This window comes from Symphodus melops (assembly GCF_947650265.1).
Source record: "Symphodus melops genome assembly, chromosome: 6".
Classification (NCBI taxonomy): Eukaryota; Metazoa; Chordata; class Actinopteri; order Labriformes; family Labridae; genus Symphodus; species Symphodus melops.
This window is the reverse complement of record NC_136696.1, coordinates 19454620-19474033: the sequence shown is the minus strand read 5'-3', so window position 1 is coordinate 19474033 and position 19414 is coordinate 19454620. Positions and strand designations below refer to the sequence as shown.

Here is a 19414-nt window from a genome sequence, read left to right as displayed (position 1 = left end):
TCAATTGAGGAAGTACTGAGGGAGAGAATGAAACCAGTGTGAACATGTCTCAAATGTCCAAAGCCACTTTGTCCCTCTTTGTGCTGCTGACCCCCCTCCCAATGCATTTTGTGTAAAACCCAGTTAGAGAATATCATCATCTGTATATAACCTGAAGTTCTGCAGAGCCTCAAGAAGCAAAAACACCAACTTATTATTATTATTTAAATTAAGCAAAGCTGCAAACTGAATACTGACGTGTTTTTTTGTTTTAGGTTTGTCCTCATTTGTATTAAAAGTTACCAAATAAATGAACCGTTGGATGTGATGCAGCTTGTTTCTTTTGAGTCAGTCAGAGAACAAGAAGCTCTTTTGGAGTCTAATGTTGTCATCTTCACAACTGAACAATGCAGTCTAAAATGCAACATTATGAGATGATGTAAAATCTGAGGGAGAGCTCTTCTTTTGGTGTAACTTTCTCACACTTTGACCACCCTTCTCTAAAGATCATGATCTGCTGTGTCAATGGCCCAGGGGTTGTTGTGCTTTCAAATATTTGCTCTGTCTCCATCTACTGGAAAGAGATGTTAGACTGACCAATATCTAGGCTAGACCGAGTTCAGAGGCAAAGAGGAGACAACAAAAATATTGCTCATCGAGGCCCACATTTATGTATCTTGTGCCTCGGAATTTGGCTATTTTCTGGCGACAGTTCAAATCCATGAAATGAGGTCTTTGGGGATTTATCCGCATTTCAGGTTTCCTTCTATTGTTAAATTCCCTCCCCACCTCAAATAGCCCACTGACAGCAGCAACAGCAGCCAGAAGCGGATCCCTGCTGTCCCGTGGATTTATCACGGAACCGAGGCGAGAGACGCATGGAACATGGCTGCGATGAGGACTTTAACCGTGGCTGGTCTCTTTTTGGCTTTTTGCGCTTTAGGGCTGATTGCGATCGCGATCAGCACTGACAACTGGTACGAGACTGACGCGAGGAGGCACCGGGAGCGCTGCAAGAATTATTCCAACAAAAGAAACGACCCGGGCTACATCTACATCTCCAACAACAATCTGCCACTTCGCATGTTGCCAAAGGAAAAACATTTGGAGATGAGGGGCTCTGGTGTCAGTGGCGAAATGCTGCTGCGGGCTAAACGGCACTTCTCGCCTCCTGCCCCAGCCATGGAGTCCCTCTGCAGTCGGCAATACAACTCCACCATCACCGGACTGTGGAGAAAGTGCCACCGAGCGGGGTTCGACTTGGAGACAGAGGATTTGATATTCAAAGGTGTGTTTTATTATCATGTTGTGCTGTTGTGTGTTCATTTTGTCTCTGTCGGCTAAAAAGCCTACTTTGTGCGCGTATGCGTTATCCAAGGTGCTGATGCTGCGCACAGACCCTCCAGGCCTACGCAGTATCACACAGGAGTACAGTTACAACGCAATCGACGTGCTGTGTTATTTTCCAGCACAAAAGGGCAAGCTATAGTAACAGAAGCCTCGAGATGCGTACAATAAGCTACTCTACAACGGTGTGGAAGGATGAGTGGGTGGGTGGGTGGGTGGGTGGTGGTGGTGAAGGGGGTTGGTTGCATTTATTTATTTTTTTGGGAGGGGGGGTTGTAGCATTCAGATAGTCTTGTGATATCCTCCTCATCTGATCTCAGCGTTTGTGTGACATCCTCTTTGTTGTTTACATGCTCAGGATTGGTTCCGCGCTGCACACCAATAAAATACTACTACTCATCATCAGCGCTGCCCAGGAATCTGCCAATCAATCTGACAAAGACAATCAGGCAGGATGAGTGGCACGCGCTACGTGAGTTCCCAAAATGCCATTTTTAAATATTGAAGTTGGATTCATGTTGAGAAATGTGGCACATCATCTGTAAACAAACTTTATGTTTTAGACCTCCAGAGGATGACTGCCAGCTTCATTGGCATGGCCGTATCCATCATCCTATTTGGCTGGATCATTGGCGTTCTGGGCTGCTGTAAGGAGCATGATCTGATGCAGTATGTTGCTGGACTCCTCTTCCTTATGGGAGGTAAGATGTACTTTACATAAAGAGCACTACCCCAACTCACCACAGAGAGGCAGTAAAGTATTGCAAAGGAGAGTGCTAGAATGATGCGCCATCACAGGAGATTAAAAATGTGTTGTCTGACTTTTTTTTTTATTTTTTATTTTTTAGGAACATGCTGCATAATCTCCCTCTGTACATGTGTGGCTGGGATCAACTTTGAACTTTCACGCTACCCTCGCTACATGTTTGGAATACCTGAGGACATCAGTCATGGTTACGGCTGGTCCATGTTTTGTGCCTGGGGTGGACTGGGCCTTACGTTGCTGGCTGGTTTCCTGTGCACGCTTGCCCCTTCCCTGTACCCTCCGCACACCCCAGTGGTTCACAAGCCCCGGCAGGAGAACGGCTGTGTGTGACAAGCCACCTCCACATCTAAAAGACACCTGTCTCATCCTGAAATGGTGACGAGCCCTGTTGCAGTGACAGTTTGACCCGTACAGGGACTCATAGCTGAGAGAGAGCCTTCACACAGCCAGACACTGAGAAAGGCACACTGGCTCTCGCTCACGTGAAAATGAAAAAGAGGTGACATTTGACTGAAGGTGGTTTCAGTCCCTCTGGTGCTTTATCTGTCCCTCTTTATGAATGAACTGTTCAGTGTCATTGCTTGCTCTTAAAGAGGAGAATAGTTATTAAAAAAAAAATCTTTCTGTGAAATCTGCTAGTTAAAGAAGAAAAACAGAAGAAAAACGAAAACTGGCAGGATATCAATAGCACAAATTTGAAATCTGTACTGAAGATCAAACGATGGATGTGTTCTGTCACATTTCAAAGGGCAACGGTGTATCATTATGTACCCATTCAAAACAAGATATGTACATGTACTTTATGAATTGTATGTATGCAGATGCATTTGTGTTTGTTCAAGGAAAATATGAGCATTCAGGCCAAACTGTGTTTGAGGGAAATGTTTTGTTGTTCTTGAGGTCTTAACCCCATCACAATATTTTTGAAAAATAAAACAGCTGTGCAAAACCAATTTCATGCCTGTAAATGAACACACTGCGCAAACATCATAAACTTCATTGTAGTTTTTCTTTTTGTATTACCACATTAATTCACTGGTGTGTCAGCAGGCAGAAAGGCCTGCTAATTGAGTTTAAACTTTTACAACTTTTTTTCCTTAAAACGGGAGCTATTTTTATTTCAGATCATGCAAGGAAAGAGTTTTACTTCTAAATAACTAAATGGTGAAATATGGTGAAAGCTTGAGTCACTGACCAAAAATAAACAAAACTGACCAAACTAACAAAGCTCGAAATGAGACAGTGAGTAAGGCAAAGTAGTTTGCTTAAGGTTAAAGAAAAATAAAACTTCCTTAAATGTACGCCACTTATTCACACAAAGACATCAGTCCAAATAATGACATCAACAATTCTCTGATGTCATGAAATAAACACAAGTGTATTTTTTTTCCATTGACAACGCTCAAAACATTTACTTTGAGCTGTGTCGACTTTACCACAACTTTTTTACAACAAATTAAATCTTACTGACAGCTAACTTGCACGCTTCACTCATTCCCTGGAGTTTCTCTCCTCTGTGCCTCCTCTTCACTGCTGTGTTACTTGAATTATATTTATTACCTTCTTTGAGTTATTTAGTGCAGCTGCAGCACTAAAAGCCATCCACATGGCTGGTTAACACCATACTGGCCACTGGAGACTAAATGTGTTCTCACTTATTACACATTGATACTGTAAAACAATGTGCTGTGTATCATCAATACTGAAATAATTCACATCATTCTGTGATCCCTGGTGATCTTCAAGTACACCGCACACCAGTAATTCTTTCCCGTTTATTACACCATTCAATTTCAAGAAAATACAGGAGCAGACTATCATTTTACTCTGAAACTTTGCATTAAAATTTGTTATTTTGTATTATATATGAAAAAAAACCCAAGTTAATACCAAAATTAATCAATAACTATTTCTTCATTCAGATAAAATCCTGTATGTAAGGTCTATAACATTAAAAATATAGTGAATATTAAAGAGGGTATTACACCTCATATGTGACAAGCATTTTTAGAAAATATCATTGGTACATTATAAGTTAAAAAAAATCTAAATTAGGTTAAGACAAATAAAAACAAATTAAGTAGATTTTCACAGATGACCAATACCAATACCAGTACTTGCTGATTATCTTCAGCAGGTCATTACAGAGTGACAAGACTCTGATAGCTAAGGCCCTGTTTCCTTTTGAAAAATGGAGACTCATTATAGGATGTTAGACTTATTATTTCAGCATTGGGTCACTCATGTCCACACCTTACAAGTGATAACTAAAATCTTTAAAAGATTGGTAAACACACACACACACACACACACACACACACACACACACACACACAGCCAGTGTAATGATGCAAAAATAAAATTGGTTGATGCTGAGTGTTTTTAATAAATTGCAGTTGGAAAAAAAAAATCTGTTTACTTAAGCAGGAATACATCGAAGTCTCGACAGGATGTGATGAATGCATGACTATTTAAAAGTCTTTGGGAGACAGACAGGACCACATCTTTGAGATGAAATCACAGATCATAATGTGATTTCACTTTAGTTACAAAATAGTTTAAGGTTTTGGATTACAACTATATTATGAAAGAATATTTAATCATAATTTTGGTTAGATGAGTGTGTCTGTGTCTTTGAGAGCACTGCTTTATATTGTATAAAAAGAAACTTACCAGGCTTGAATCAGGATTAGCTGGCACAGAACAAGTGTTGAATGTACTGTAAATAAACGTGCAAAGCCTCATTGATGTCACCCATTGGTTACTGAAGGGGACTTCTGAATCCTGTTGATGGCTGTTGACATATTGGAAATGCTGTCTCAAACTTACTTTTATACAGCCTAACAACAGGCAGAGAGCTGAAGCTGCTCATTCTGTTCTTATTGAAGAGTTTTGACGACCATCTCCTCTACTACAAAAGACTTCAAGCAGCAGATTTTACTGAAGGATGATAAAAGTAGTATAAACAGTTGTATTATACAGGGGTATTTATTACATTGAAACTGGCATGACCAGTAGCAGTTATATATTCAAATAGCTCACATCTGTCTAATAATAACAGCACAGAGGCATGTGGCTCCAGGGCTTTTGGCTCTCCTCAGAGAAGGATCAGTGTGATCTCAGGTCAACATTCCTGACCTTTTCTTTGTTTGTCCTTAAAATATGTTCGTGAGGAGAATACATTCTTCCATAAAAGCCTTCCTCCTTTCTTAGCACCAGAGACCTGAAACCACAGAAGCACTCTTCCCTATAGGTGGAATTAACAAATGGAGCCAAAAAAGACAAACTATATGTAGGGTGGCTGAGTTTGCTTTTAGAGGTTTCCTGACCTGCTCTACTTTTACTTACACGAGTGGAAATTTAACCAAATCTTTTAATCAAATCTTGTGAGCCCTATTCATGTGCCCCTGAAAATTAAAAGTCATACAGACATATAGGGTTTCTCCACACATGGAGTTTGGGGTTTCTGAAAGGGTTGGCCCACACTGTGCTGAGCTACACAGAGCTGTTTTTTTAAAAGGGGTCCCTCAGGGGAAGCCGGACTGTGAGGAAAACCAGACAGAGGAAATCACACCCAGTTGCACCCCTGGCAGCACATCTGGCTCGCTCACATCAACAGAGACATTATCTGTACAAGAAAAAGTGGACACGCTTATGGCAGTTATATTGTGGTTGTTGCAGACATCGTCTGGAACAAGAGAATTTCAAATGGTAGCTAAAGATGAAAAATACACAGATTGCAACAAAGGCTTTTTCTGTATGAAATCCACCGTACTTTAAATTCAAACGGTCTGACAGTAGGTAAGGACTCATGCCCTCCAAGAATTTTAAACAACTTTTCTCACAAAAACTGTCTGAAAAAAGATGTTTTCTGTCATAACAGCAGAAGAACAAAACAGTGTTCTCATTAATGATTCAAGCTGACATTTGTAACTCTATTTTTAGTGCTAATAATAATCACTCAAACAAAAAAAAACTTCATATGAAACACATTTTTTTTTTATAGAGCACGACAGACGAAAAAAGCAGATAATGATGACAACGGCTCCGCTGGACAAACATATTTCATATACTGCAGTAGATGACTTCCAGATGGAAGTGGGAGGCAGTTACAAACCTCAGACGCCAATTAACCAGGGCCGTTTGACGGGCTAGTCAAGTCTGCTACTTGTAGTGCCGACAACAAACTTTGGGACGTAAATAGATAGGGGGGGGGGCAGCAAAAAACTTTCAGATATTAGATAAATATGAAATCAGTGAATATTTAAACTGTAAAGGCAACATAATTTACCCTATACAGACAACAAAAAAGCGTGTTTATTTATTCTGAGAGGAATAAATCTTGTTTGAGAGTTTTTATTTTCTTTCACCCTCCAGAATAAAATACATCCTCAGAGGTGCAGAGGGCTCCATGCAGACATAATTCATGTTCACATTTCCTTTTCCCTCCTGACTCAGAGGAATGTGCTGCTGTTTTCCACTCTAATGACACATTCAACATACTTAGCAGAGATATTCATAAACCACAATAAACTTTCCAGTTGTTTGATGAACTGGAGGGTCACAGAAACACAAACACATGCACGCACACACACACACACACACACACGTTGTGCTGTTAAAAGGCACCATGTAGGTATTCTGTCTTCAGGCGGCTCAGTCTGCTCCCATGACTGCGGATGATGAGAGACAGCAGCTCGTGTTTGTCCCTCAGTCCAACAGAGATGTCCTTGGTTCCCCTTAGCGCGCCCCTGATATCGGTCACTTGCTTCATCACGTATCCGTTCAGCTGCTGTTCCTCTCTCAGCTCCGTCTCCTGACTCAGTTTAAACTTTACTTCCAGCTCCAACAGAGACTTATCCACGCTGGAGAAAGCGTCACTAATCTGGGAGATTTCCCTCTGCAGGAACTTTCCGTAACTGTCTTCTCCGTCCAGATCGTGCGCCACAGTCCGCCCGATGCCTTCAAGCAGGCGCGCTGCGTCCTCTGCCTGCAGCTTGGAAATGATGAAGTCGTCCCGCACCACAGAGTCCCGCTCCTCTGAGGCCCCGCACGGATACACATCCGAGAATTTAAACAGCATCTGGCACTCCTCCGGGTCTACGTTCTCTTCGTAATCCCCGTCTGGGACAAAGAAGTGATGGAAGGTGCCGTTGGAGATCTCCGGTTGGAGGGGCCCGTCATACGTCGCCGAGCCGAGCGGCACATAAGAGACCAAGATGAGCAGCAGAGGGACCGGGTCCATCATGCACCTCCTCTCTCTCTCTCTCTCTCTGACGAACTGAAAGTGGACTGGCAGCCTGATCCGGCGAACAGTTTTCATCCCGGATCCAGTTACACATCCCCCGTCACCTAAAAGGCGCAGACCGTCTGCGTGAGTCAGGGGGGCCCCTGGCGGCCCCTGGGTACTCCAACCACAATGAGTCAATGAGAGTCACATGCAGTTTCCAAGAAAATCAATTGTTTTAGTATTTGTTTTAAAGCCGGATTCTCATCTATGTTCAAACCTAGAAAAAATCACCATGAACTTACTCTGGTTATATTACTGGCTTTCACCTTTTAATGACATCACGTTTAAAAAGTTTTTTTTTCCTTTTTTTTTTTTTAAATTTCTACTAAAAGCAAGCAAACTGGACAAGACAAATCCGCTCAGAGAAATCATGACACACATTCATAGATTTAATCACAAAAATCAAGGGGGAAAAAAGACCAAGAACAAAAGAAAGAAATATGGGTCATGATATAAACAATGTGTGTCAACCATAGACTGTACCATCAGGCCAACCGTTAGCCAACTTCCTGAAAAAAGCAACGTCATCGTGAACGCAAGTTGAGGTTAAAGGTTATAGCTGCTGTAAGCAAATGCCGTTAATTTAAAGCCAATTTTCAATACCAAAACACCAGAGCATACAAAAATACTAAACAATCTACAAAATACTGTTTTGATCCAAAACAGTTAAGAGCTGTAGTTAGCAATGCATTGTGGGATACTAACCTTGAAGCAACAGGACAAAGGCCCTAAACAGTTTAGTGATTTTTAAATTAGACAGAGTCGAAAATCATGCAGTCAAAGAGAGTGGGGATTGACATGCCTTTATTTCATCCGTTTACTGCAAACTACATTTGCAGTATTATTGCAAAAAAACTGTTTAGATTCACTCGTATGGTCCGATATTGACATCGGCCAAATAAAGTAAGTCCCTCCCGAGAGTCTCAGATGTTTTAATGTTGGTAAGAGTAGTCAGTTACTCAAGAACAATGTAATAAATGTAATTTATTGCATAGTTTACATAGTTTAAGTAGACTCTGTTTTCTACTCAAATCCTTTTCCTACTGTTACATCATTTAGAATTACAGTATATTACTGGCATCTTTGCCAGTAGAAACCAGCAACATACTGTATTTTTTTTAAGGTTAGAACATTGTAAAGAACTTTACAGTAGTGGGCTGTAAATCAGAATTTTTCTGTTAGGTATCTTTAATGCATGTTATTGATCCTCAGTCTGACTGAGTATAGTCAGAGCTGTTTATGATGACTTCAGTCAGGTGATTACATTACCGCACAGACTGAGAGCCCCTTCGGCTAACATCCCTGCTCTCATGGGTAATTACATCATCTCAGGGTGGTCTCAGATACAGCTCTCAGCCTGTCAGCACAGCTCAACATAAACTGGAAACATATGGCACGATGTAAACGCAGAGCTGGAAAATGACCATCCATTTATGCACAATATTATGCATGCAACAATGGACTGGGGGATGGGTTTTGGTTAATGCATAAAATGATAAAAGGGTTAAAATGACATACAGAATATTTCCGAACTACTGAAGGATCTTAGTCCTCCACACACAGTCGGATATAGGAAAGGTGTATGTTGTGAAAAGCCAGTAAAAAAAAGGAAGGATAACAGGCAGTCTGCAAACACAAAAGACATACAGGCACATAAAAGTCAAAGATCTTGCTGTGTTTAAAAACTCACATATCCAGGAGGTTGACAAAAAAAGGGAGTTGAAACAGTATCCCAAAATCAAGAAGGAAGTGTCTTCCGGATATAATAGATATGATGTAGAATAGATGATGGAAAAGGCAGCAGGTTTGTTTTAGCTGAGTGGAGGTAAAATTGTGTGGAAAAAGATTCTGAATGCAGCAGTGCTGAACCAGGGCGGAAATGGTCCTTTTCTGATCAGACATTTAGTTAACAGCAGGAGAACAGTATCTCACTTGTTCAGGGTTTCAAGCTGGGGGTTTTTTGTGACCCTAGAACATGTAGAAGGGAATTAAAAAAATACTCAGTTTGATAAAAGAGGGATCAGTAATACCAAGTAAAACAATAATACAATAAAAACTATAGACAGAGCAGAATACAACAAGCTCTTTAAAAAAGACTACATGATGTGGATGAATGGAGTAAAAGTAAATGTGAGGTCAGGCCAAATGACCTCTTCTGCACTTTCTGGATATTTAATTATGGCAGCATAAACATTCTAAGCATAATTATGAAGCAGGTTTATAAAATGAGTACCAGCATTGATTTTTCCTCTGGCTGGTAAATTTTGGAAAGACAGACGTGCAGGCAAACAGAATGATGAAGAATACCAAGATGGTTTTTAGTCTATAAATGGTCCAGCTAACTGAGTAAGAGCCCACACTAACATAACACAAGTCTGTCGCTTACCCCTTAAGCTATATATAAAGCAGTGTTTATTGAATTTGTACTCTTGTCGGTCACAGGGACAGCAGAAACTGTTGCAAGCACTTCTTACTTATCAGGATTAAAACAGTTCCGTTTGTGTTCACTTGAAGAATATAAGTCCGTTACTCTTTTCACTCTGTTTTGGGCTCCACCCACTCCTGAGGGAAATATCTGACCCTGCGGCCTCTAAATGCTCCGCTGCTTTCACCAAAGACACCTTGTCTGTTTACAAGCAGGTAGAATACAGGGGCTTGTTAGCCAGCTGTGTCACCCTGCTGCCTGTTGTGGTGGAAAGGCACCAATGAGAGCAGCGAGGTTGTACAAAAACAATAAACTGCAGGAAGCTCTATATATATCGTTATTATAATCAACCACTACATAAAACAAGGTTTGATTTTGTGTTAATGACATAAAGAATACATATTTCATTAGCTGTTTAACATCAAGCCTCAGATTTTATTATACAGTGGATTTGAACTGAATCTGATCTCTAATTTCCATCTTCACACTCTGACTGACCCAGTTTACATGTTGGATTTTTTTTATTTTTTAGAAGTCTGAGTCATGGCCTCACAGTAGGGTGCACTGAATCACTGCACCTCTGCATTCAACATTCAATGTGAATTTGTGGAAATATTTTGAAAGTTTTTTTTTTTTAGAGCAAGTGTGGTTATCCATGTGAATGCACATGTTTCGTATCAACTTTAACTTTGTGTTGCAAGAGTCAGGCTTTTAGGGGAACAAAGAGATGTTTGTTTGAAATGCTTTTGTATAAAGCTAAGACAACTTAAGGCTTCTCCACAAGCAGACTTCCTCTTTGTCGTCTTAAGTAACTCACCTGAATAAATAGAGCGTCTCTCAACATAAACACTCGCACTGTAAACTGACCTGCTGGCCAAAGCAGAGCACCATCTACAGACCGCAGCTGCCTGAAAGCAGATGGAGCAACAGCTATAACAACAAATACATCTCAGAGGAGATGAGAGGGATGTTCTCCTTGATCCACTTCTGCAGTGGTTTCTAACCTTTTTTGGCTCGTAACCTCACTTTGACTTCACAAAAACTCTGGTGACCCCGACATCCAAAACACGCACAACTTATTTTTCTAAAATATAGAAATCTAATTTTTATGTCTTATTTTGTTATAGTGTTGCAAGTAAACATTCAGGTTACACCACAATTAAGCTTTTTCATGTATATTGCTGTGGACAGAGGAAGAAAGGCTGGGATGACATTACTGCACAATGGATGACAGAGGCTCTGCATATTTCTTTTTTTGGCATTATCTATGGCCCACAGTTGTCTATGTTCAATATATTTTCATGTACACTATATATTTTTGATAAATCAAAAATAAAACTTTCAGGCAAACCCATTTGGATTCTTTTTGACCCCACGGGTCAGGCTCCAAGAATAGGAATACCTGCCCCATTGTATAATGCTCTGTGTGTTTGTTTGTGTTGTTAGTGTGGAAAGAAGCCTTGCAGAAGGAGGCAAGGGTTTCTGATGTGAGGGGGGGAGGGTTTATGGGTCTACAGGCTGCATGGAGTCGGCACAGATGGGCAGCTAATTCATAGTCTCACAGTGAATCTTAATGGCCGTATGCTCAAAGTCATAACAATCAATTATTCAAATTAGATAAGAGGTCATGTTAATTTATGTAACCCTTCATTAAAACAAGGCCTGGGGAGGATTTTACACATCTTCATTTACTCTTTCTACATTTAATTTCTAAATTGTTCTTATGTTTGGGCACTTTTGACAGTCAAACACTGCCGATACTGGCGATATGTTGTTGCTCTAAATCCTATCTGAATATGAAGAATTTATATTTGACTCATTTATCAAATTCATTGCCAAACTCCTGATCACTAAGTCAGTTCAATACACAAAATAGATAGATAGATAGATAGATAGATAGATAGATAGATAGATAGATAGATAGATAGATAGATAGATAGATAGATAGATAGATAGATAGATAGATAGATAGATAGATAGATAGATAGATAGATAGATAGATAGATAGATAGATAGATAGATACTTTATTGATCCCGAGGGAAATTCAAGGCATCCAGTAGCAGTATACAGTGTGTCATTATTGTAAAATGAGTCATATTTTTAGAGACTAAAAGTACCATAGAATCATTTTCTTTCAAAGCAGTGCATTTCAGAAAACATTTCCTGCAAAGAAGGGTGACCATTGAACCAGCTTCTATATGAGATTAGTTGAAATAAGTTTGAATGAAGGCTGTGTTTGAAGAAATAGGTGTTCAGAATAATAACATTGACTGTGTAATTATGTGGCTTTTATACATAATGGATCAGGAATAAAGAGCTGAAGTATGTATAGTTCTATAAATTGAAAACATGATGGAACTACTTGACTTTGACAGATGGAAGTTCATATAGGACTTTCAATGAAAATAACTACTACTTTTAATTTATAACAATTACATTGACTATAAAAGAGCCCTTTCTTTTTATTGCAATTGGAAAGATTTTTAGTTAACTCTCTACAGAATTGAAAAACAGCAGTCCTGGAAATCCATGATTTTTCGACTTACAACCTGCGTACATATGATTTTGTTCTTCGCCTACAGTAGTATCATCGTCTCTCTCAGAGTAGTTTCTCCTCTCTCCCTCTACAGGTATAAACCACGGCTTAATGGCACTTTGATAAGCCCACATGCGTACCCCACACACTCATATTTAAAAGCAGTTAGGTCACGAACCCTCTGAAGAGTGGGAACATGGAAATGGATCCACTGGCAATCAACCTGCTAAAGGTTTGAAATGTTAATTCATGAGTGCAAATAAGAGTTCATTTCTATTATCACATGTCTAACTCAGTTATTAATGCAACAATCTTAATGACAAACTCTTCAACTAATTAAAAAAAACATGTGCCATCCTTTGAAGACGCATCAACAGTGTATCTGGAGCAGACTGCAATTCAGACTGCAATTCAATGTCCTGAATGAAGTAAAAGATTATATTATATAATGCAAATACATCTTTAAGGCATACTTGTGCACTCATGTTGATATAGGTAAAGGATTAACATTTGTTTCAATATTGTAAGATACACCATAATAATATTCACTACATTATGGTTTATCCAATCAAAAAGCAATGCTGATGATCGTAAATAATGTGTTGTAACTAGATGATGTCTAGTTTATGTAGAGTGAATTAAGCTAACCTTGTTCAGTCATAGTGCTGTGAGGTGTTTGCCTTGACCCTCTGTACACTTATCAGTTCCCTCAACCACTCAGCTCTGCACATTTCATTTCACTCAGGCTGACTCATCTGTTAGAGCCGCTGTTCATGCCTCATATCTGAATTTCACCCGTCTTTCATTTAGCAAAGCATTTTACCAGCATGTCTGCTCAAATGTTCCGCTGCTGCTTTGCAAAATGAGTTTTGTGATGCATCCTGATTGCTGCCCTATGGAAAGTCTGACAACCACTGAAGTTGTAACAATTTGTTCCGAGGAAAAGTTCATATTGGCAAGATTTCATGGCCACTCATACACTGGCTGTTCAGGTAATTTACTTGTAACAACTCACGTCAAAATCACAGCGGAACTGGAGGAACAGAGGAACCTTAGAGCCAGAAATGTTAGTGTTGAGAGACCATCCAAAAGAAGGTCATGGTCAGATCCGAATACTGAGAAATCTTCCGTCCTGTCACCGCCCACCAAAGTTGATGCAACCCCGACTTTACTTAACATTATGACTTTTTAGAATTTAAACGGGCGATTTATACAACAGCTGACTGTTGTTTGGAATGGAGAACTTGGCCATACTGTAAACCTTTATAACTTCTGCTTTGAAGTTAAGCATTTTATATGAATCTTAAATGGAAGAGACTCACTTGTGGAACCAACCTCTAACATGCAGCCACGGTGGATGTGCAAAGTGTCCACATAAGACTGGCTCCAAAAGCCACAAATCCCTTTGAGATCCTTTGTTAAATTCACAATTTTTACTGAAGAAATAATCATGCTTACAGGTTACAATTGGTACAAAAAATGTTTTTGTTTGTATAGTTAATTTGTTTAATGATTAGTTTGGGTTAAAAATTTCAATCCATTTTAATGATACTGAGGATTTATGTTTTGCATGCTTATATATATTTAGGGAAATGATTGGTTAAACTGTTTGACAGGTACGTTGTAGCTGTTTGTTGAGAGACTAAAGGCCCACCTCAGCTCTACGTCTTTCTCCGTTATTAAATTGATTGAAGTTAGGTAGAGTCATCTCCAATGTGGAGACAGACCGCCATTATCTGGATTCAAAATGCCTCTCAGAAACCGATTGGCACCGTCACACTAACACAGGCGAGGAACCTCTCTACTTCAGTATTGATGAAAACAGTTTCATGAACCCAGCTCACTTAGTGCTCGTATGATTTGTGGATGTAAGCGATGTGACTCCTTCGACCCCTGCTGGTCCACCTTGGCTCTCTGTCTTGCTTAAACCCCAGAGCTGTTGGATTTATGTGTGCAGTGTGAGTGGCCCCTCTGATTACCTTCCTAACCTGTGTTGTAAATCTGAGCTGGATGAATAACATCAATCACCTGGAGGCGATCGCTGAGACCATGAACTCATGTCTGTAGTCTGTGAGAAAGGGAATGTGGTTCAAATAACTCAAATTTGAGACTTTGGGTTTGAATTATGCTTGCTCCGGTAAACTGAATGTCTCAAAATGTGCAAAACACTTTTGTATTATTATAGACAGACCTAGAGGTTTGTGGCCCTGTGTCAACAGGTAAAACTATCCAAAATGGCACAATTAAATAAGAACTGCATCATACTGCCTCAGATCATATGGCACCGTTTCTGCATAACTTCTCTTTGGCTTAAGAAGGATTTTCCAATACCTGAAAGGTTTGAGTCCTTTTTTATACTGTCAAAAACAATATCAAATATTCTTCATTTCAGTCTTTATTTTATTTTAAGTTACTTTGTTGTGTTTTGTTTCAATTTAATACCTTTTTTATACATGTATACTTCTTCAGCAGCCTCATTAAATGGGATGGCAGCACAGCGCTACAAAGCAGTAATGATTAATCAGTTTCTGATCTGTGGTCATGATGCAAAACGGCGGCTTTCAATTCCAGTATGTAATGTCTGTTGGTCAGAGAGGTGAAAGGAAATATCTGAAGAGTAAAACGGATAACAGGAAATAGTTTGAGTATTAAACATTTGTCATCTGAGCTCAAAAGTAAACCAACCCTTTGCATGTTTAGATTTCACAGTGAAGACTGAAAGCCAGCATTAGCTGACATGACATGAATGGAAAAGCAGTTAGAAATGAAGGCTAAGTAGAACTGGCATCGAACAGTCACATCAACAGTGGGAAAATCCCCAAATCCTTATAGTAACTGAATATTATTAAGAATATGTTACATGAACACTCTTTGGCAGGCAGTATGTGTGGTTCTTAATATAAGTGGAGGAGAAAAAGAAAACAATTCTGCACTGTGCTGTGCTTCAGTTTGTTCCATAAACAGATTAAGTGAAACCTGGACAGTCAAGAAGATGATACCTTACCTCCAAGATCTCTCTCTGAAAGTTTACATCAAGATGGAAAAATAAAGAGAGCAGACAGAATTTAAAAGATACAATCCATGATTTATTACAGAAAAGAGTGATATCCAAATTATTTTATGTTACATTATTTTTATACATCTCAATATGTTTTTACATGTAAACAGGAACGAAGTAAACAATGTTATTGATACACTTCATGTCACGTCTGATACCGTCCTATACAGTTAAATCTCCGTCTGTGCTTTTCTATCAGCACAAACCCGTAAACTCAACCCTCTTCTAGCCTGCCAAGTCTTCAGAGACGTGCAAGATCATGCCTTCATTACTTATTATGAGCTACCCATATTGTGCTATTGTAGTTGAAGGCATGGGAAACAGCTTTTCTAACACGATGCAGAATTTGGTTTGAAGGGGAACCAATAGCCTATAGACTCTCAGAGAGGAGAGGTCAGTAGGAAGACTAATTCATCAAATGCTTACATCTGAGCAGGTAAGACATCCAACAACTTTTAGCTATTCATTCATAAAATTACTCCTATCCTGTGATTTTAAAAGCGTTAGCTGTAAGAGGGGAAATGTCACTTTGATTCCCAGTTGAAGAAGCTTGACATTTTTATATTTCTATTCAATCCAAGACAGATCATATAAACCAGTCCAGAGTCCAAGGTCTTATTTCAACATTAAGTGACCAACCAGGGGACCAATATTAACACTCTTCCAGTAAAAGATTCCGACACTTCAGGAGACATTATAGGTGTTTTCAGACCAAACAGTTGGGGGCTTTTTGAAGAGTACTCACCTCTAGGGAGTTCTCTGAGAAACTAAACACTATAGTAACTTTTTTTCTTTCTGCATTCGGACCGTCCTAGTACCTGTTCTGACGCAGGAGCTAAAAGGTTCCTCTAAACTGGGTTCTAGGAACTGTTCTGACAGTTCCTAGAACTATGAATTAGTTCCTGCGGTCCGAAAACGCCTAATATCATCTCTAGGCCAACTTCAATGTCCATCACTGAAAGAGGGAGGTGATATGTTTTAAGACGCCATTAACAACCTCACACAAGGTAGCTGGTACCGTACAAATGTACCTTACATTTATATCTGCACTCCTTCAAAATAAATGTAGCACTCAAGGATAACAACATGCATAGATTTTCAATGTTCACATAGCAGGGAAGATATGCAGACAACCTGGGCTAGTTTCTTATGCATCGGAACAAGATTCAGTAGAACAAACATCTCTCTCTTGAGGGTGAAATGATTATGAGCATTGAATTACTCGCTATGAAGTGAAAGATTATAGAGCCTTAGCCAGCCACCTGCAAATTGTACGTCATTAATCGACTGTGTGATCCATTATCTCTGCTCTATTATACTTGCCGTGATAACAGAGGGAAAAAAAACGTGCTTTTAACTGTGAGTGTGCATTTTGGTCATGCAAAATGAACTGCAAATGCAAAAATATATAAAAAAAAAAAGAAGCGGGATTCCTTTGACTGCATCTTAGAAAATATGATCACAAGTTGATTATCTACGAACATTCAGAGGACACCTGAGAAATGTGGACATTACTTTGTCTATCTGAGGGTGAAAACAGATGAACTTATATAGAAAGCATCAAAGCAACAAATAAATCAAATAAAAAGTATAAAAAAACAATACATACTTCAAGGAGCAATACATTAAATAAACACATTTAAATAATGTATGCTTATTGTCAAAATGCTGATAATTTTCTTGTGTTGTGAAATGCAATCTAGGAAGTGATTCTCTTCTTTTACGCTCACTGTGCATAATGTGATAAAGTCAAAGTCGTATTTGATACGACCAGAACTAAAGCTATTGGGCTAAAGTTTGAGTTCTCAGAAACTCCAATATCTAAAAGTCCTTCATTAATACAATTTCTTCACACTAAAACTCTCCATCTCAACATGTTTAATTATGAAATAACTTCTGAATGAATTTGTCGCTTATGCTACCCGTTTTCCTGAGTTTTCTATTCTGTGACGTCAAACCTGACCACAACAGAAGGCAATGTCAAGACTCTGCATTTAACCAAACCCAACTTCTCATTTTCCCATCAATGTCAGAAAGCAGTTGAAACCTCATCTGATCATTTGGTTCGGTTGAGAATTAAAAAGCTTGTGTAGATTTGAACTGAGGAACAGTGGACGGATGCTCTTTGCAAACTGAACATCCAAGCCACAGGTATGTCCCAGTGATCCAAGTTTCAACCACGCTTCAGGGCTTCCAACACCAAATGAAAAACAGGCTGAGTGCAGAATGAAAGAGTGGATTTGTGGCTTCTGCATGCGAGTGAATACAGTGTTCATGATGGGAGTCACATTACGGTGTGCACCTTCGATGCCTACACCCGAGGAGGTGCTGTGGAGTGACTCATGTCCAGAATAAATCCTTACAGGGGAGTTCAGAAAGGTCTTTAGACAGTCGAGGGAGAATAGGAGAGAGAATATTTCTTCCACTTAAAAAAAAGCATGTGCAGCACAAACAGGCACACGTGATGTTGGTGACACAATTGTGGTGAGCACAACTGTAGGCACAATCAAAATCGCACTAAGTTCACATTTCCTCAACTGGAGACAGTCAAGCTCAGCAGTAGCACAAAGACTAACACACAGCTCACACTGCGTACACACACAAGTGAACCAGCCTTCAAAACAGGGACATAGTCTGTCAAAAGGTACAAAACAAAATGACCATGCACTTTTTATTGTTCCAGAATTCTTTGTACCTAATAGATGTTAACATCCTCCACAATGAGAGCTGTTGCTTTTTTTTTTTCTTTGCAGTTAACAAATGGCCGCAAATATTAATCAGCATGCTTCGAGGGCGATATACAGTCACTTTGTAAGAAAAATGTCCATTGTATTTGGTAGCCACATCACCAGAATCACTTTTGCAACAAGAAACGCCACAGTAGCTCTGTCACAGAAACCAGCAGAGCGATGGCAGCACGGTCATGCTGCGAGCTGCATCAAACTGCAGAGTCAAAGCCGAGTGCTAGCTGCCACACAGAGAGAGTGCAGGATGAGTGCCAAGAAGCGAACAGTGGTGATCTGCAGCCCTTGATCTGCATAGTAAACATTACATTGCAAAAAGGTTGTTTGTTTTTTTTTCCAGGGAAGCCATGACACAGTAGAGAAACAACGGCCTCCAGCTAGATGAAGCTGGGTCAGGCATTGGGCACGGTGAGAAACAAAGAGCAGCGTGAAAACTGGTCGTGGAATAGATGTCGAAGGGAGTGGCGAAGCTCAGAGACGAGAACTGGGGCAGGTTTGTGGGAGGATTTGGTAACTGAAGAACACGTCTTTGGTGTACAGAATCAGCCAAGTGAAGCTAGACTCTCAAAGCTAATAGACATAAACAAGCAGGCAGAGGAAGTTGTGCCTGTGAATTGAGGGTTTTGCGGCTTGTCGTGGAAACATGGGCGGGGTCAAGCTAAGGCCACTCGTGGTGATAACGCCGTCCGTTCTTCTTCCTCTCCTTCTGGAGGTGCTCCAGCTCCGCCTCGTACATCATTTCCTGCATTAGGTACTTCTCCCTCCTCATACGATCACACAGATCCTTCGGCATGTCGGGGATGAGGTACGCTATGAAGGACTTGATCCCAAACACCAGGTGCTGCAAGAAGCATTAAGCATTTATGAATGGCTCGTTCCACACAGATGGAACACACTTAGGTTTCCAGTAATTGCTGCATTATTCAATATGCATGCAAAGGCTACCACTTTGCATCACAATAAAGACTTTATAAGCCATATCATATTTTACATATGAATACTATGCCAGTGTTTTTGAAGGTGAAAAATAAAATGAACAATGTAGCAATTTCAGCTGAATATCTCGTAACATTTCAAGGAAAGAAGATGAAACATGGTGGATTTTTTTAGCAGGTCTACCATGGGATTTGGGTTTTATACTGTGCATTTAGTAAAATTCCTGAGCCTTCTCGAGCAGCAACATTCAATGAAAGCATGAGAATCACCTAAATTGTGCTACTGAGGTTTTCACTTAACGATGACAGCATATAAATTCATAAACAGGAAAT

The 19414-nt window shown here is 39.7% G+C and overlaps 3 protein-coding genes across 7 annotated transcripts in view; 1 reads left to right on the top strand and 2 right to left on the bottom strand.

Moving 5' to 3' along the window:
- Positions 1-553: 553 nt before the first annotated feature.
- tmem276a (transmembrane protein 276a) lies at positions 554-3045 on the top strand. Its single transcript, XM_079346949.1, has 4 exons — positions 554-1267; positions 1685-1798; positions 1890-2027; positions 2175-3045. Exons 1-4 carry the CDS (start codon positions 865-867, stop codon positions 2420-2422), a joined length of 903 nt encoding a protein of 300 aa, XP_079203075.1. The 5' UTR covers positions 554-864; the 3' UTR covers positions 2423-3045.
- Positions 3046-4428: 1383 nt separating this feature from the next.
- On the bottom strand, positions 4429-7357 carry fibina (fin bud initiation factor a). Its single transcript, XM_079346243.1, has one exon. It carries the CDS (start codon positions 7338-7340, stop codon positions 6711-6713), a length of 630 nt encoding a protein of 209 aa, XP_079202369.1. The 5' UTR covers positions 7341-7357; the 3' UTR covers positions 4429-6710.
- Positions 7358-15408: 8051 nt separating this feature from the next.
- ano3 (anoctamin 3) overlaps positions 15409-19414 on the bottom strand; it is a 31953-nt gene continuing 27947 nt past the window's right edge. For all 5 annotated transcript variants that reach the window (XM_079345727.1, XM_079345730.1, XM_079345728.1 and 2 more), the window contains exon 25: positions 15409-18987. In XM_079345727.1, the coding sequence (XP_079201853.1) occupies positions 18805-18987 (183 nt within the window). In that variant the 3' untranslated portion in view covers positions 15409-18804. The remainder of the gene's footprint in view (positions 18988-19414) is intronic.